Source organism: Nannobrachium achirus, assembly GCF_963921795.1.
Source record: "Nannobrachium achirus genome assembly, chromosome: 14".
Lineage (NCBI taxonomy): Eukaryota > Metazoa > Chordata > Actinopteri > Myctophiformes > Myctophidae > Nannobrachium > Nannobrachium achirus.
This window is the reverse complement of record NC_137821.1, coordinates 23,278,377-23,291,699: the sequence shown is the minus strand read 5'-3', so window position 1 is coordinate 23,291,699 and position 13,323 is coordinate 23,278,377. Positions and strand designations below refer to the sequence as shown.

The window sequence follows — 13,323 nt, the reverse complement described above, 5'->3', positions numbered from 1 at the left end:
TCTGTCCAAACCCTTCACAAACTGTCCCGGAAAGTTAGGTGCTAACTAAAAAAGGTAACGCGTGTGCATGTTTATTTCCCCCCCTCATGTTTTCGAGCGTCCTGCGTTGGTGTGAGCTCGCATTTACTGGGTATTTTGGTGTCATTTTAGACAGACAACAGACACAGACAGGCGCCAGTCCGTGTGGACAGAGGAGAGAGGAGGAGGAAGATCTTCTTGTCCATTGTGTGCTGCTGGAGACAGCAGCGCTTTAGGCACGATATGCGCTCAAACGCCTCAAAGAAACCCGTTTTTATGCGTATGTTTTCGCTTGCCCAACGGCCGGTCGTGCTTACATTGCCGTTTTAATCAAACGTAAATGGAATAAAGAATGAAAAAATGGCTCTCTCGACAGATATAATTTGTGATAGAAAGGGACAGGTTTAAAGGGACAGTGTCATTCCGCTTCCTTCCTGGTTGTAGTAGTAACATGCATGCCGCCACTTAAAACACATTTTTGGCTGCATTATGTGATGTTTTTCAGTCAAATGTGCTTGTTTTGCGTCTTGCGATAAAGTATCTGCAACCGTTGTACGAACAATATTCGGATATCATGAATGGAAATGCTGCTTTTATGGTAAAGCTTCGCGGTGCGTGCGTTTTAACGCCGTGTTCTGTTGTCACACGTATTTCAATGGATTCAACACAAATGTTGAATTACATTTAGGCTCAGATGCGAAATCAGGTGTTCTCTATTTGTGAAAGTAATGTTTTGTCTTACCATTTATGACTATTATACTGTTACTATAATAGCCTTTTCCTACTAGGTACTGAATATACTGGCTACTGTAATGTACTTGCATATTGTAGCTAATCTGCATTTATTGCTTCTTAGCACTGACTTATGCATAAGAAATGAACAGCATGTAGAGAACTGCTTTGGATTTGTATACAATTTAATGAAATCTTGTCTACACCAAAATCAAGCATTTATTGCAATGGCTCAGAAAGCACTGTATAAAATGTATGTATTACTCCTCCCCCAGAACTTCTCCATGCTGATGTGATGTCTGAGAGACTTGGCAGCTGGCTGGGCAGGGCGAAAACATCTATTACAACATAATGTGTTAGCTCACAACATGTAAGTGGACTGCACTTTCCTCGGGAGAATGCTGGACGGAGTAGCACTGAGGAGATGAACTGAATTGAATGGACGAATGAAGAGCTTCCTGGTATTTTAGGGTAAGAGCTGGTGGCGACCTGGTGGATCGATGGATGGGGCTGTACAAGCAACCAGGAGCATGCCACCCACCAAATGCAAAGGGGAGAATCGCAATGTAACATCGCAGCGCTACAGACCCGCCTCGGAGTTTGATGATGCCACCCTTGCCCATAAGAGGGAATACTGGCGAACCAAGAAGCGAGAGCAGCGGGCCCGGGTGTCAGGGAGTAGGGGGACGCAGAGACAAGCCACACAAGAGGAAAGATCTCAACCCAGAAATGTCGCTTTGGTATCGTGTTCCGGTTTATCAAGTTCCATGACTGTCTCCTCTCTCCCACTGCAGACAAATTATGGACCCCCAAAAGTTGTTAATATATCTCCAGTGTCTAGTAGAAATGGGGTGAGTAAGATCTCAGTGGAAAACAGTCAGAGCAAAAAGGTGAAAGCTGCTGTGGTGAACAGAGACGCAGTGAAATGCCTATCAACAGGCGGTGCAGTGAGCGGATCCATTACCTCATCCAAACCCAGTCAAGCTCCGCTCAGCAGTCCCTCCCCAGTGCCTCCAGTCAGGGTGATGGTGCGACCCCCCAACTCTGCACCATGCCAGCCACAGGGCAGAGTGACTATTTTCAACGGCAGCTCCTCCAAAGTGACACCTCAACAAAGGCGTGTGGTTATGCAGGGTGTGGCGGTGCCCAAAGCACAGCCTAAGGCGCAAGCCAACGTCTGCATTCAATCCAAACCGTTAACCACCCGTGTTGCCACAGGTGTGACGCTCGTGTCTCCTTTGTCCACCCCTGTTCCTCTCAAAGCGGAGGGCAGGCCGGCCAACGCAACACCTCAAGTAGGAAGAAAGAGTGCCTCAGTCACCACCAAGAAGCCCCCTGGCATTGGCAACGTGCAGGATGCCCCAGCATCTGAGGATGAAAGAGCCGCCAAGCGCAGAGAGCTGTGGCGGATCAAGAAGCGAGAGCAGAGAGCAAGGCACGCGGCCAGGATAGCTAAGACTAGAGAGAGGACGCAGAGCGCAGATGTGGTGCCACAGAAGCAGACGGTGCACAGAATGGGCCAGCCAGGCAGTGCAGTACAGGAGCGCCTTCCATCACTATCATCTGGTAGAGGAGCAGGCCAGAGACAGTGTTTAACCAAGGTCAAAACCCCATTAACAGATGCTGGACGCCTGCTAAAGAATGCCAGAGTATCAGCTTCCATGCCTAAACATACTGGCTTAACTGTCATGAAGGAGAATGATGGTTTACAACCGCCTAAGCTAATGACATTTAAACCTGAGCGGAACCAACAGGCGATCCCGATTAAAGTAGAAAGCCTGCATGTAGATAATGTAACACGGACAGCTCAGACAACTCTTGCATCTCGCCAACAAGCAGCCCAGATTAAAGTAGAAAGCCCACATGTAGATAATGTGACACAAACAGCTCAGACAGTTCTTGCATCTCACCAACAAGCAGTCCAGATTAATGTACAAAAAGAAGACGTGGATAAGATGGTGCAGGCAGCTCTCACATCTCATGTACGAAAACAAGACGTGGAAAAGATGGTGCAGGCAGCTCTCGCATCTCCGCTTGTTGAGAAACACCCAACAGAGCCAAACAGGAAGTTCCCCCATCACATCCAGTTCTATAACACTAATCGAGGAGTCACACGATGTAGGATGACCAGACGAGGATTCATTGAAACTCAGAGGAGTTTCCTGGGACACAGAAGCCTCAGAGGGAGGTCTCCGTCCCCCGCAGTATTCAGTGCTGTGAACCCTCCCAGAATCTACCCCAATGAGAGCCCTGAGCAGACGGCGGCCAGAAGGCGCGAGTACTGGCGCATCAAAAAGCGAGAGCAGCGAGCGAAGCAGTCTTTGGAGGTCAAGGCCAAGCTGAAGGAGAAGGATTCGACGATGAGACGTGTGAAGCGCTACCAGAATATACTCGAGGACATGAGGAGAGCCAGGGCAGAGGCATGCAACGTTATGACCCAGCCAACCGGAAGCACCCTCATCCACGCCTCCGAGACCATCGGAGGGTTCATCAAAGAGGATGGCACAGTGACTATTAATATTCCCCAAGTTCCGATAAATCCTATAGCTGCCATCAAAACTGAAGAAGCAGTACACCTGCCCAGTAATGATGTCTCTGCACAGCCCCAGCGCCAACCTCATCATCAACCTAGGCCTGGAGGTAATGCTAGTTACAGTGTGATGTTATCAGACCCCATGAGACAAAACCGGCCTCCGCCTCCACTCCGGCCAGCTCAGGTGAAGGTCTCCTTTCCACTTGCAGGCCAGAGAGTAAACAAGCCCCCGAGGTTGCTGTTGAGCAGACAGAGGAGTCCGCTTGAAAGCACAAATAAAACCGCTGCTAGTTCGCCCCCCTTGATCATACATCGTCCAGGTCATCAAATCAAGCTCACTCGCCCTCCAGAACCACAGGGCGCGTTCCCCGGCGCGTTCCCCGGTGCGAGCCTGGGCGGCTGCGTCATGAAAATGTCCGTCTCAAGCACTGGCCGTCTCGTGCCCGCTCGATCACTCGTGGCGATCTCTCTGGACCCGGAGCTGACAGAGGAAGAGAGGATGGCGAAAAAGAGGGAGTATTGGAGGCTGAAGAAACGAGAGCAGAGGGCAGCGCGCACCACTAGGTTAAAGCAGGGTGTACAAGCCAGGGTCAGCGCAGCTTTACAGAGGAGGAGGATCCAGAAATTGACACAGGCTACAAATGTTGGAGCGAGCAATATGACGCCAAGCAGAAATGTTCCTAACCATGCAGTGAATATCCAGCCTCTTTCCCGCCGCGCGCCTACCACACTGCAGTCAGGCGAGGTAAAACAAGAGAGAGACTCGACACCAGCAGTTGACCTAAATTCTCAGCCAGAACAAGCCATCTGTCCAGATATCAAACCCCCACTTGCTCCATTGCCACCTTCCCTGGGACCCCAGTCAGAGCCCGACCCAGCCCAGAGTGCTGACAGCCAGGCCACCACTCTCCTCGCCGTGGCCTCCATGAAGAAACTCCTGGAAGAGACACTCAGCACAGTCAGCGAGTGCAAAAGCGAGCCGGCTGATGTTGGAACGGAGGCCTGCGTGCTGGGCGAAGACTCAAAGAACGAGATTAAAGCATCTCTGTTCTCTCTTGGAGACGAGGAGAAGGTCCCCGTGGCCGCTGACCTCGGCTCTGAAAACAAGAATTGTCAGGGAGATGTTTGCCCGGCACCCGAGCGCTCCTCAAGCCCCCATCCCAAGGTCTCCCCCAAGATGAATGAGGCGATCTCTGCTCCACCCTCGTCCACCGCCTCCCTCCCAAAATCTTCATCTCACGCGCCCACAAACCTGCGTACCTCCACGGTGGCCTTAGGCGGCCCGCTCTTATCCTCTCCCCGGCGGGCGCAGAGTCTGAGGGCCAAAAGAGTGGGCCATCAGCAATGCTGCTCCCCAGAGCCCCCAAAGCTTCACCACCTGCCCACAGATCAACAGTGTGAACAACGGCGCCCACGGTACGAACAGAATCACTCTCGGCCAACACAACACCAGCAACGACATCAGCAACCTCCTGGGGACGAAGAGGAGAGTGGCGTAAACAGTCTGCAGAACAAGAGGGAATACTGGCGGCTGATGAAGAGACAGCAGAGAGCCAAGTCCAAGGCAAGGCAGGGAGTCGGAGGGGGACAGCGGGTCAGTGACAGACAACTGTCTCCAAAAACCACTCAGGTGAGTGAACATGAAAATATGCCTAAATGGCATCTCTATATAAAGGGTAGGACGTGAACTAGAAATGATGCGGTAGATGAGAAAGTTCATGGAGAAGAAAAAAAAAGGCAACTGCTGTAAAGTTAAATACCGTTCTGTGTTACATTTTAGTTCTTCATGATGCTTTGTTCATTATTTTAGATTTTCTGTCTGTTAAAGTAAATACCTGCTATGTGTTTACATAGCAATTGTGTGTCTCAGTCAGTTGGTTGACCAAGCAAACTTGTAGCCTCCAGGCTCATTGTTAGTTGGGCATGGTTAATACACAAAATAAGTTTACTTATCATGTAGGCCACCGTTGAGCCTGAAACCTGAATTATCACACCACAGACCCCTCTGGCATTTGACACTTAAGCAAGGGAGTGAGGGGGCGTGTTTCACTTGGAGAGGCTCTGAAAAAATAAATATTGCTCAGTTGTAAAATGTACATTCAGATTAATTAGAGTGCCTTGCTGAATGGTAACATGGCAGATTTTACCGTGTCATATGACCATTCAAAAAACTGTTTATTGACTAATGTTGTCATATATTTTGTTGAACGGCTAAATATCTGAAGACACACATTAACATGAAAACTAACTTGTCTTTGTCTTTCAGACTCCTAATTTATTCATCTTCAATAGTGCAAAGTCAGCTCAGGGCATCAGTCCATCATCCAAGCCAGCTCTCCAAGTCAAGCCCAGCACTGCGATTCTCACTGCAGTGACTAGCATCCCCACTGTCCTGGTTGTCAGTCCCACTACCTCTAACACTGGCCAGCCTCCTGACACACTCCAGGTCAAGCCCCCCGTCAGCAGTGTGTCCATCTCTCCCATCAAGCAGCAGAACACAGAGTCGTTCCAGACGCCTCCCACCTTCAACACTACATCTCTTCCTATACGCAGTGTCGCTACTGTCACCCCGCTCAGTAACCACATGGATGGCAGACTATTATTGGTCGAAAACCAACAGGAAACGGCATCTAATCCGCCCAAAGTCAGAAAGTGGACACTTCAAGTGCAAGAAAGGACAGATAGAGACACAGCTCCGACTCTCCCGATGCTCACACCCCCAGACAACCCGCTGTCCAGCATGAACCTGCAGCCCATCGAGCCCCTCGGACAAGCTTCCTCTTGCACGTCCACTCCCATAAAAATCCCCTGCCCTCGACCTCAGACATCCCCGAGTTTCGGATCGTCTCCCAGTAAGCTGGTGCCCATCAGCACCATGGTTCCACCAAAGCCCGTTCCGGGGGAGTCTGAGGAGGATTTCCTGAGGAGGAAACGCGAGTACTGGAGGGTGAAGAAGAAAGAGCAGAGAGCCAGGAAGGCCATTAGGGACAGAGACCTGTCCCATAGGAGAGCCCCCAACAACTGGAAGCCCATCCTGCCGGCCCAGGGCCAGCACCGGGCTATGGAGACTGAGGTAAGACTTTGAGAGGTCTAGGATCCTAGTAATTAGATCATAGAGTCTCTATTGGCAAATGTTCTACACTTTAAGTTTAATGTGCTTTAAGTGATCTTTTATTACTATTATTTTCAAATAAGAGTTAAATAGCTCTATATTCCCATAGCAATCTTTGCTATAGAGTGTTAGTTCAGTAACAGAACTTGTGTGCGTGTATTTACGCAGACAACATTGGAACTGGAACACTATATCATTGGGTTGTCTCTCCTGATTCTATAAAATTGGTGACCCACCTGAAAATGTATTTTGTGTTTACTGAAGAGCTGGGGAGATGGGGACACCCCTGATAGTATCAGGGGTGTCCAGCTCATCAGTAGGCTGATACTGAACAAACACTCTAAATGGCATTTGGCAACTATCAGAATATAGAGCTTTAACTGGGGTGGCAGTGGCTCAGGAGGTAGACTGCCAGCTTGGGCATTGGAGAGTTCCCGGTTCAATCCGCGTTCAATCCCTGTCTCCCCTGGGTTGGTGTCAAATTGTCCTTGAGCAAGATACTAAACCACTAACTGCTCCCAGTGAGCAGGTTTGTGCCTTGCACGGTTGCCTCCATTGTTGTGGGTGAATGTAATGCACACTGTAAAGCGCTTTGGATAAAGACACTATATAAATGCACCATTTAACAAAAGCATTAGTTGTTTTAACCCAACGTATCACTTACAGCACCTTTTTTACAGGAACTCTGAATTCTACTGTGAATGTAAAGTTATTACTGTACTATAAACATTTTTCGTCAAACTCAGACATACAGTATCCTCCTCTACTCTGTCACCTCTGCAGGATTCTAGCCAGTGGGGACACTCCTATGGGGACTCTGAGCAGCAAATGAGGTGTGAAGCGGTGACTCTTGCATTACATTTTTATCTTTGGAAGCTCAATATTATCATGAGCTTAATAGATGATGATGATGAGTGAAAGTAACTTTGCCCTGTCTTTCACAGCACTTCCTCGGAGGCTGAGCTAGGATATTACAGCTACACGGCACCAGTGGAAGGTGTGGTATACATTTTATTTTAGGTCATTCTTTTAGACACTATTTTCACCAAATGTTCACCTGTATGTACAGTATACAGTATATGCGATGAATTTTGATGCTAGGGTGGTTATGGTTCCTCTTTCTATGAATTCAACCCTAGTAGTAGGATTATTTAAGGATGCAGTGCCATGATTTCTTTCTCCCCTAAAACATGATGATCAGGTATTCTGATTATACTAGGAAGAAGATCTTAAAAAAAGAAATGTACAGAAAGTTTTGTTTTTATGTGGCCACACGCACCAGTTCATTAGGTATGCCTGGTTGTCAGGTGGGTGGTGACCCAGCTGAAGTTAGCCACACCCAGCTGTTGGGTGAATGGTAAAAGATGATTATATGATGTCTGTGTTTTTCGACTGGGCCTTTTGAGGCCCTGTCTTTCAGCTTTCAGGAAGTAAACACAAATACACGGGGAAGACAAATCTGCACATTATTTCCCCACCCGGTGGCCTATTAGAATAATGTTAACTTCATAGACACATACAAAACAGAAAAAGTACAAAACTATGGCACCACCTCTTTAAGAAATCCTTTCATTTTTATCACTGTGCAGATGATTGATTTGTTGAGGTGTTCATTGAAGAATAAGGGCATACGATGCATAGTAAAAGCTGTTATTGACCTTTGCATGCTTTTTCCCACCGCCCTTCAGACGACTCCGACGCGCTGTTCACGGAGTACGACGACAACAACAACAACGAAGACGGCCCCGTCTCGGACTCGGTGTGGAGGAACCGCTACCTCATGGACCACGACCCTCTGAACCAGCTGCTGGTGTGCATGGTGTGCGGGGACCTGCAGTACTCGCACAGCCCGGCGGTGGTGAGGGCCCACATCGAGGAGGCCCACCCGGAGACCCTGAGCCTGGACGCCCCGGAGCGCAGGCGCATCCTGGAGGCCTTCGACGAGCAGGTCTCCCAGCGGGAACGCTTCTTCACCAGCCAGCTGCGGCAGCACGGCGGGGCCCTGGCAGGTAACGGCTGGAGCTGGGGGAAGGCAGCTAATAGAACAGTCCATATTTGAAATGTTTTAATATAGATATACCAGACTGTAAACCACAAACTAGACGTTTTTAATTCTTTATGCACTCCCCCCTCATTTTGTTGAATTAGATTTTTTTTTACTTAACTCATGTATATTAGGAATTATAAGACATAATACTTATGGAAAGTGGAAAAACAGTTTGTGGAACAACAGTATAAGTCAGTACAAGCAATATTCAGCAGATAAAGGGAGCAGATAACATTAAAACAGACAATTGAACAAAATTAGGGGTGAGTGCATTAACAATTTAACAGATTAAAAATGACTAATTTGTGGTTTACCGTCTGGTAAATCAAAAAAGATATATATTCAAAATAATTAAAATATGGACTTAGACTGTTATTCATCTCAGGTACTCATAACGTTAAAATTTCAAGGTGTCCCCTTAACTCTGACAGTGTACAAATTGAACCAAATGAACCGGTTCATTTGGTTCCATTTGTACCCTGTCAGAGTTACACACTTGTATGGGTCAATTTGACCCCCCCTAAAGGAACCCACAGAGTCCCTGGTATCCACTTTGAGAACCACTGCTATAGAGCATTGAATCTCAACCTTCTTAATGTCAAGGACCCCCGGATTTAAATGCATTATTAGGCCATGGAGTGGACCCCCATCTGATACAAAATGTTAAAGCAGCACTACGTAAATTTCCTCTTATACCCCGGATTTGAACCCGGTTTCCATCGCAAGTGCTGACATGTTTTAACATTGAGCTAATAGAGGCTCTGTTAGCCTGCTTGCTCGGGGGATAAATGTAATCTTATTTACAAAATAGAGTCCGCACACTTGATTAAAATGATGAAGCTCCCAGTCCGGCTTTATTGTTTATTATAATAAAGCCTGACTGGCAGCTTCATCATTTTTAATCAAGTGTGCGGACTCTATTTTGTAAATACGTATTCCACCGTTGCCAGCGATGTGCCAGTTTTATTGTTCTTCAACTCATTTAGAACAGGTACACATTATAGTGTATTATTTTATGCTTTAACTATTGGAAAAATAGCAGATATACAAGCTCACAGAGTGCCGCGCTGTGAGCTTGTATATCTGCTATTTTTGAAAAATCGTGAAAATAAGAATTTTGACCCGATTCTACAAGTGTCTTTTGAATCCTTCTAAGATTTTTTTTAAAACCTATGTCAGCAATCTGGCTAGCCATCGTCAAAGAAAAGGTCCTTTTCACTTAAATGGAGCTCAGTTAGTCTGTTCTTGAGAGACTATTATGACTACTATGTCAGTGGTTCTCAAACCTTTTCATGTGAAGGACCCCCAAAATTATATTTATTTGGCCACGGACCCCCATCTCAAAATATTTAGTTCCAGGGCAAAATTTGAGTTACAAACGTTCGCTTTGAAAATACATTATATTCAAAGATTTGCACACATTTTCACATCTTTTTCAAAAATAGCAGATCTACAAGCTCGCAGCGCGGCACTCGGTGCCGCGCTGTGAGCTTGTATATCTGCTTTTTTTAATAGTTAAAGCAGACAATAATTCTAGGCCTAAATGGGTTAACTCAACTCTAAAATTACATTTTATTCATTAAACAAAAGTTACATAGTGAGGCTTTAATCTCTGTGTTAATTTAACTCTGAAGGTCCTGATACCCCTGGAGCGTTTATTTCATGTGAATAATTTGCATTCATTTAAATGTAAATATTGGGCGGAGATAAAACAATGTATAATTACTTTTCAAAACTAGGTCGACTTTTCAGCACGAATGAAAGCATCACCCTGTATGAATGAAGCATAATTAATAGTTTGATGTGAAAAATATTCGTGACAAACTTTTGGATTGTTTATTCGTCACTCTCTTGGTTGTATAAAGGAGTAGTTCACTCCCAAAATGACTTTTTTCTCTTGATTACTCATGCCATGGAGACTTGAGTTCAATAATATGTTTTGTTTTTTGTCGCATTCATAAAACAAATAAATACAAATTTAAAAAGTACCCTGATGGAGTGACGGTTTCCCCATCCACTGCCATTCATTTGGGTCCCCACCGCCCGGAATCAGTGGGGGTAAATTTACTATAATCACATTTTTGTCTTAGGAATGCGACAAATACAAAAAGACATTATTGAACTCAAGTCTCCATGGCGTGAGTAATCAATAGAAAAGTCATTTTGGGGGTGAACTACTCCTTTAAGGACCTTGAGAGTGTAAACCCCCTTAGGGGTCCATGAGGTTAAATTTGTAGTGTCAGAGTTATAGACCCATAAAGGTCCGTTTGGACCCCACGTTGAGAACCAGTGAGCTAGAGTACTACTCTGGTATTTATAGTTTTGTGTCATTAAAACGTCTGCGTATGAAAACGCATGTGTGGCATGCATTCTTGTTATGGGCACGATTAGAGTGTTCACGGTTTACGCCTATTTGGCAGAGCATGATCGGCATTAGCTTTTTGATGTTTCATTTTTCCCCATCTGCATCTGAGTTAGTTTTCGCTTGGTCATGTATTTCCTATATACTAGAACAGGGGTCTTCAACAGGGGGTCCGGGACCCCTAGGGGGTCCTCAGAGTTACTACAGGGGGTCCTCCAAATCTTTGTGTGATAGAAACCTTTTTTTTCTGCTTTTTTTATATTAACCACTTGAACCCTAGTGTCCAAATTCTGAGAACTTTAGCCAAAAATAGCAGATCTACAAGCTCACAACATTGTGAGCTTGTAGATCTGCTATTTTCGGCAAAGAGGTTTGGTGTAGGGGGGGGGGGGGGGGGGGGGAGAGAGAGTAAGTACAGAGTGAAAGGTCAAGTTAATTAAGTATTGATGGTTCAAGTGGTTAAATATCTGAAATGTAAAATATACCGAGGATAGTCAGACAAACAAACAATGAAACTATATGGAATCTCTGAAAAGGTTGTGGAGGGTCCCTGCTTCATCTCTCTCTCTCGACTGAGGGGTCCTTGGCCTGAAAACGTTGAAGACCCCTGCTATATACCAGAACAGTTCAACAATGTGAGGCTAACTGCCAAACAATCTGAGTTTCATTTTTGACTAACTTGTTTCCCCTGCTGCCTATTTTTCAGAAGCACAAAGAAACTAAATGTCAGACCTCCATGAGTGAATTCTGGACGGGAAGAGAGAGAAAAAAAGACTGTCAGCTCGCCTTTTTGTCTTATTTATTAAAAACATTTTCAGTCAGTCTGGTCACCTTTTTTTATAGAAGGTCAACTTGAAAGTGAATGCTGTATCAGGAACACACACACACACCAACTAAAGAAGCTTTACCTCAATTACCACACACACATACACATACACACACACTCACACCGCACAATACTTAAAAAACTTTTATTATTTTAAAAATGCTGACAATTCCTATCATTTTTTATTTTGTTTCTTTTGTATAGAGTTTTTACTGCACAAGTGATGATTAAAAAAAAGCTGGTATTCAGGTCCAAGACCGTTCTATTCCCTTGCTAGGGGGGGTCTTTGCATGGGGTTGTTGTGTATATGCCTGGGGGTTCTGATGATGCTAATGTTTTGCAGATGTTTTTTGTAGCCAGTAATGCACCATACTGTACTTCAAAACACTGAACCTTAGCTATTGTTCTTTGATGATATTTTGTATTCAGTTACCTTTTCACTGTAACTTTCTGAACTATTTAAAGAATGACAAATACTCCAGCTATTCATATCAGCTTTGCCATGTGACGTTGTTGACCCTTAAATAAACATTCTGCACTGTAAATATGACACAAAATGCTATTACTCATACGTGGTTGAGAAATGCCAAATCCTTTACTGTACGATTGGACTATTCTACCCTTTGTTTTTTTGAACAATCAGCCAATGCAAATGAAAATCTAACTTTATTTAATCCTTATTTATTGAATCCTTCAATTACAATCAATGACATTGTTGGTATATATAGCTAGTTAATTCCATGTTAGAGATCTCATTAGTGAATATTTAAGATCCAAAGGCCTTCTTGCATGAGTAGTTAAATGGATGAACATTTGTATGTTACTCACATTATGTCAGGAATGCATTCCACTTTGTTTTTGTATCAGATCTTGATCTCCTGTATGCTGAAACTGTCCTATTGAGCACAATGCTTTGAGAGTCAAAGCCAGAGATAGAAATGTTGCTAGAGAGAACATGCCTACACAAACACAACAAACTGTATATATCCTAAACTGACCAAGCTATTTTAAACTTACAACAAGAATGTAATTCTGACTTGATTACTTGTTTACCTGCTAAAAAGGGAATGTTCAAATGCCTTTTCGGTACTAATAAACCTTTTGTACCTTTGCAGTGGTTCTATGATTCAATGAGAAGGCCTCTTAAATGTGGAAGGCTTTGCAAAAAATAAATGAATATCCAAGTAAAAGTAATTCACGTATTTCTAAAACGGTAGCTCATCACCCAAAAAAGCCATATTTATCGACACCACCCTGGATAAATTTGGCCTCATTTATGACAAATGTGCAAATTAAGTGTACTTATTTTGCTTTTAATAATAATTTGTCTAATTTCTGTCTTGAGATCATGCTTTGTTTCTGTGAAAGTGTCTGGAACTTGTACGTAAATGTCTCTGAGCATTTGGAACACGTTGCCGAGGTGACCGTATTGTTGGTGAGGTTCAAGGTAGCCAGAGGGAATAATCTGCTTTGGCAGATAACGTTGCAATTAATGTTGAGAAACAAATAGAGACCTCTTCACCTGAAGGTTAACAAAAGATTAGTCTAACTGAATGTATTATGCACTGATAAAAGCTGTGGAGGTAAGAAACAATACTGCACTTATTCACATTTCTCAATATACTGTAATAGAATTAAGTTGCTTATTGGTGTCAAACTGATGTGCATATGAATAATAGCATAGCAAGCATTT

At 44.6% G+C, this 13,323-nt stretch overlaps 1 protein-coding gene across 1 annotated transcript; it reads left to right on the top strand.

Moving 5' to 3' along the window:
* On the top strand, nt 1–12,579 carry LOC308297928 (uncharacterized protein). The gene is made up of 7 exons (XM_080741492.1): nt 1–54; nt 1,026–4,913; nt 5,550–6,356; nt 7,179–7,228; nt 7,340–7,392; nt 8,084–8,404; nt 11,511–12,579. The coding sequence occupies exons 2-7, from the start codon at nt 1,251–1,253 to the stop codon at nt 11,525–11,527; spliced, it is 4,911 nt and encodes a 1,636-aa protein (XP_080597618.1). The 5' UTR covers nt 1–54; nt 1,026–1,250; the 3' UTR covers nt 11,528–12,579.
* The last annotated feature ends 744 nt before the right edge of the window (nt 12,580–13,323 follow it).

Excerpts from the sequence above, each read along its gene's own strand:
- LOC308297928 (XM_080741492.1), top strand. The coding sequence starts at position 1,251 with ATGGATGGGGCTGTACAAGCAACCAGGAGCATGCCACCCACCAAATGC. Across the intron at positions 6,357-7,178 it reads ACCGGGCTATGGAGACTGAG|GATTCTAGCCAGTGGGGACA; the intron begins GTAAGACTTTGA and ends TCACCTCTGCAG. Across the intron at positions 7,229-7,339 it reads GACTCTGAGCAGCAAATGAG|CACTTCCTCGGAGGCTGAGC; the intron begins GTGTGAAGCGGT and ends TGTCTTTCACAG.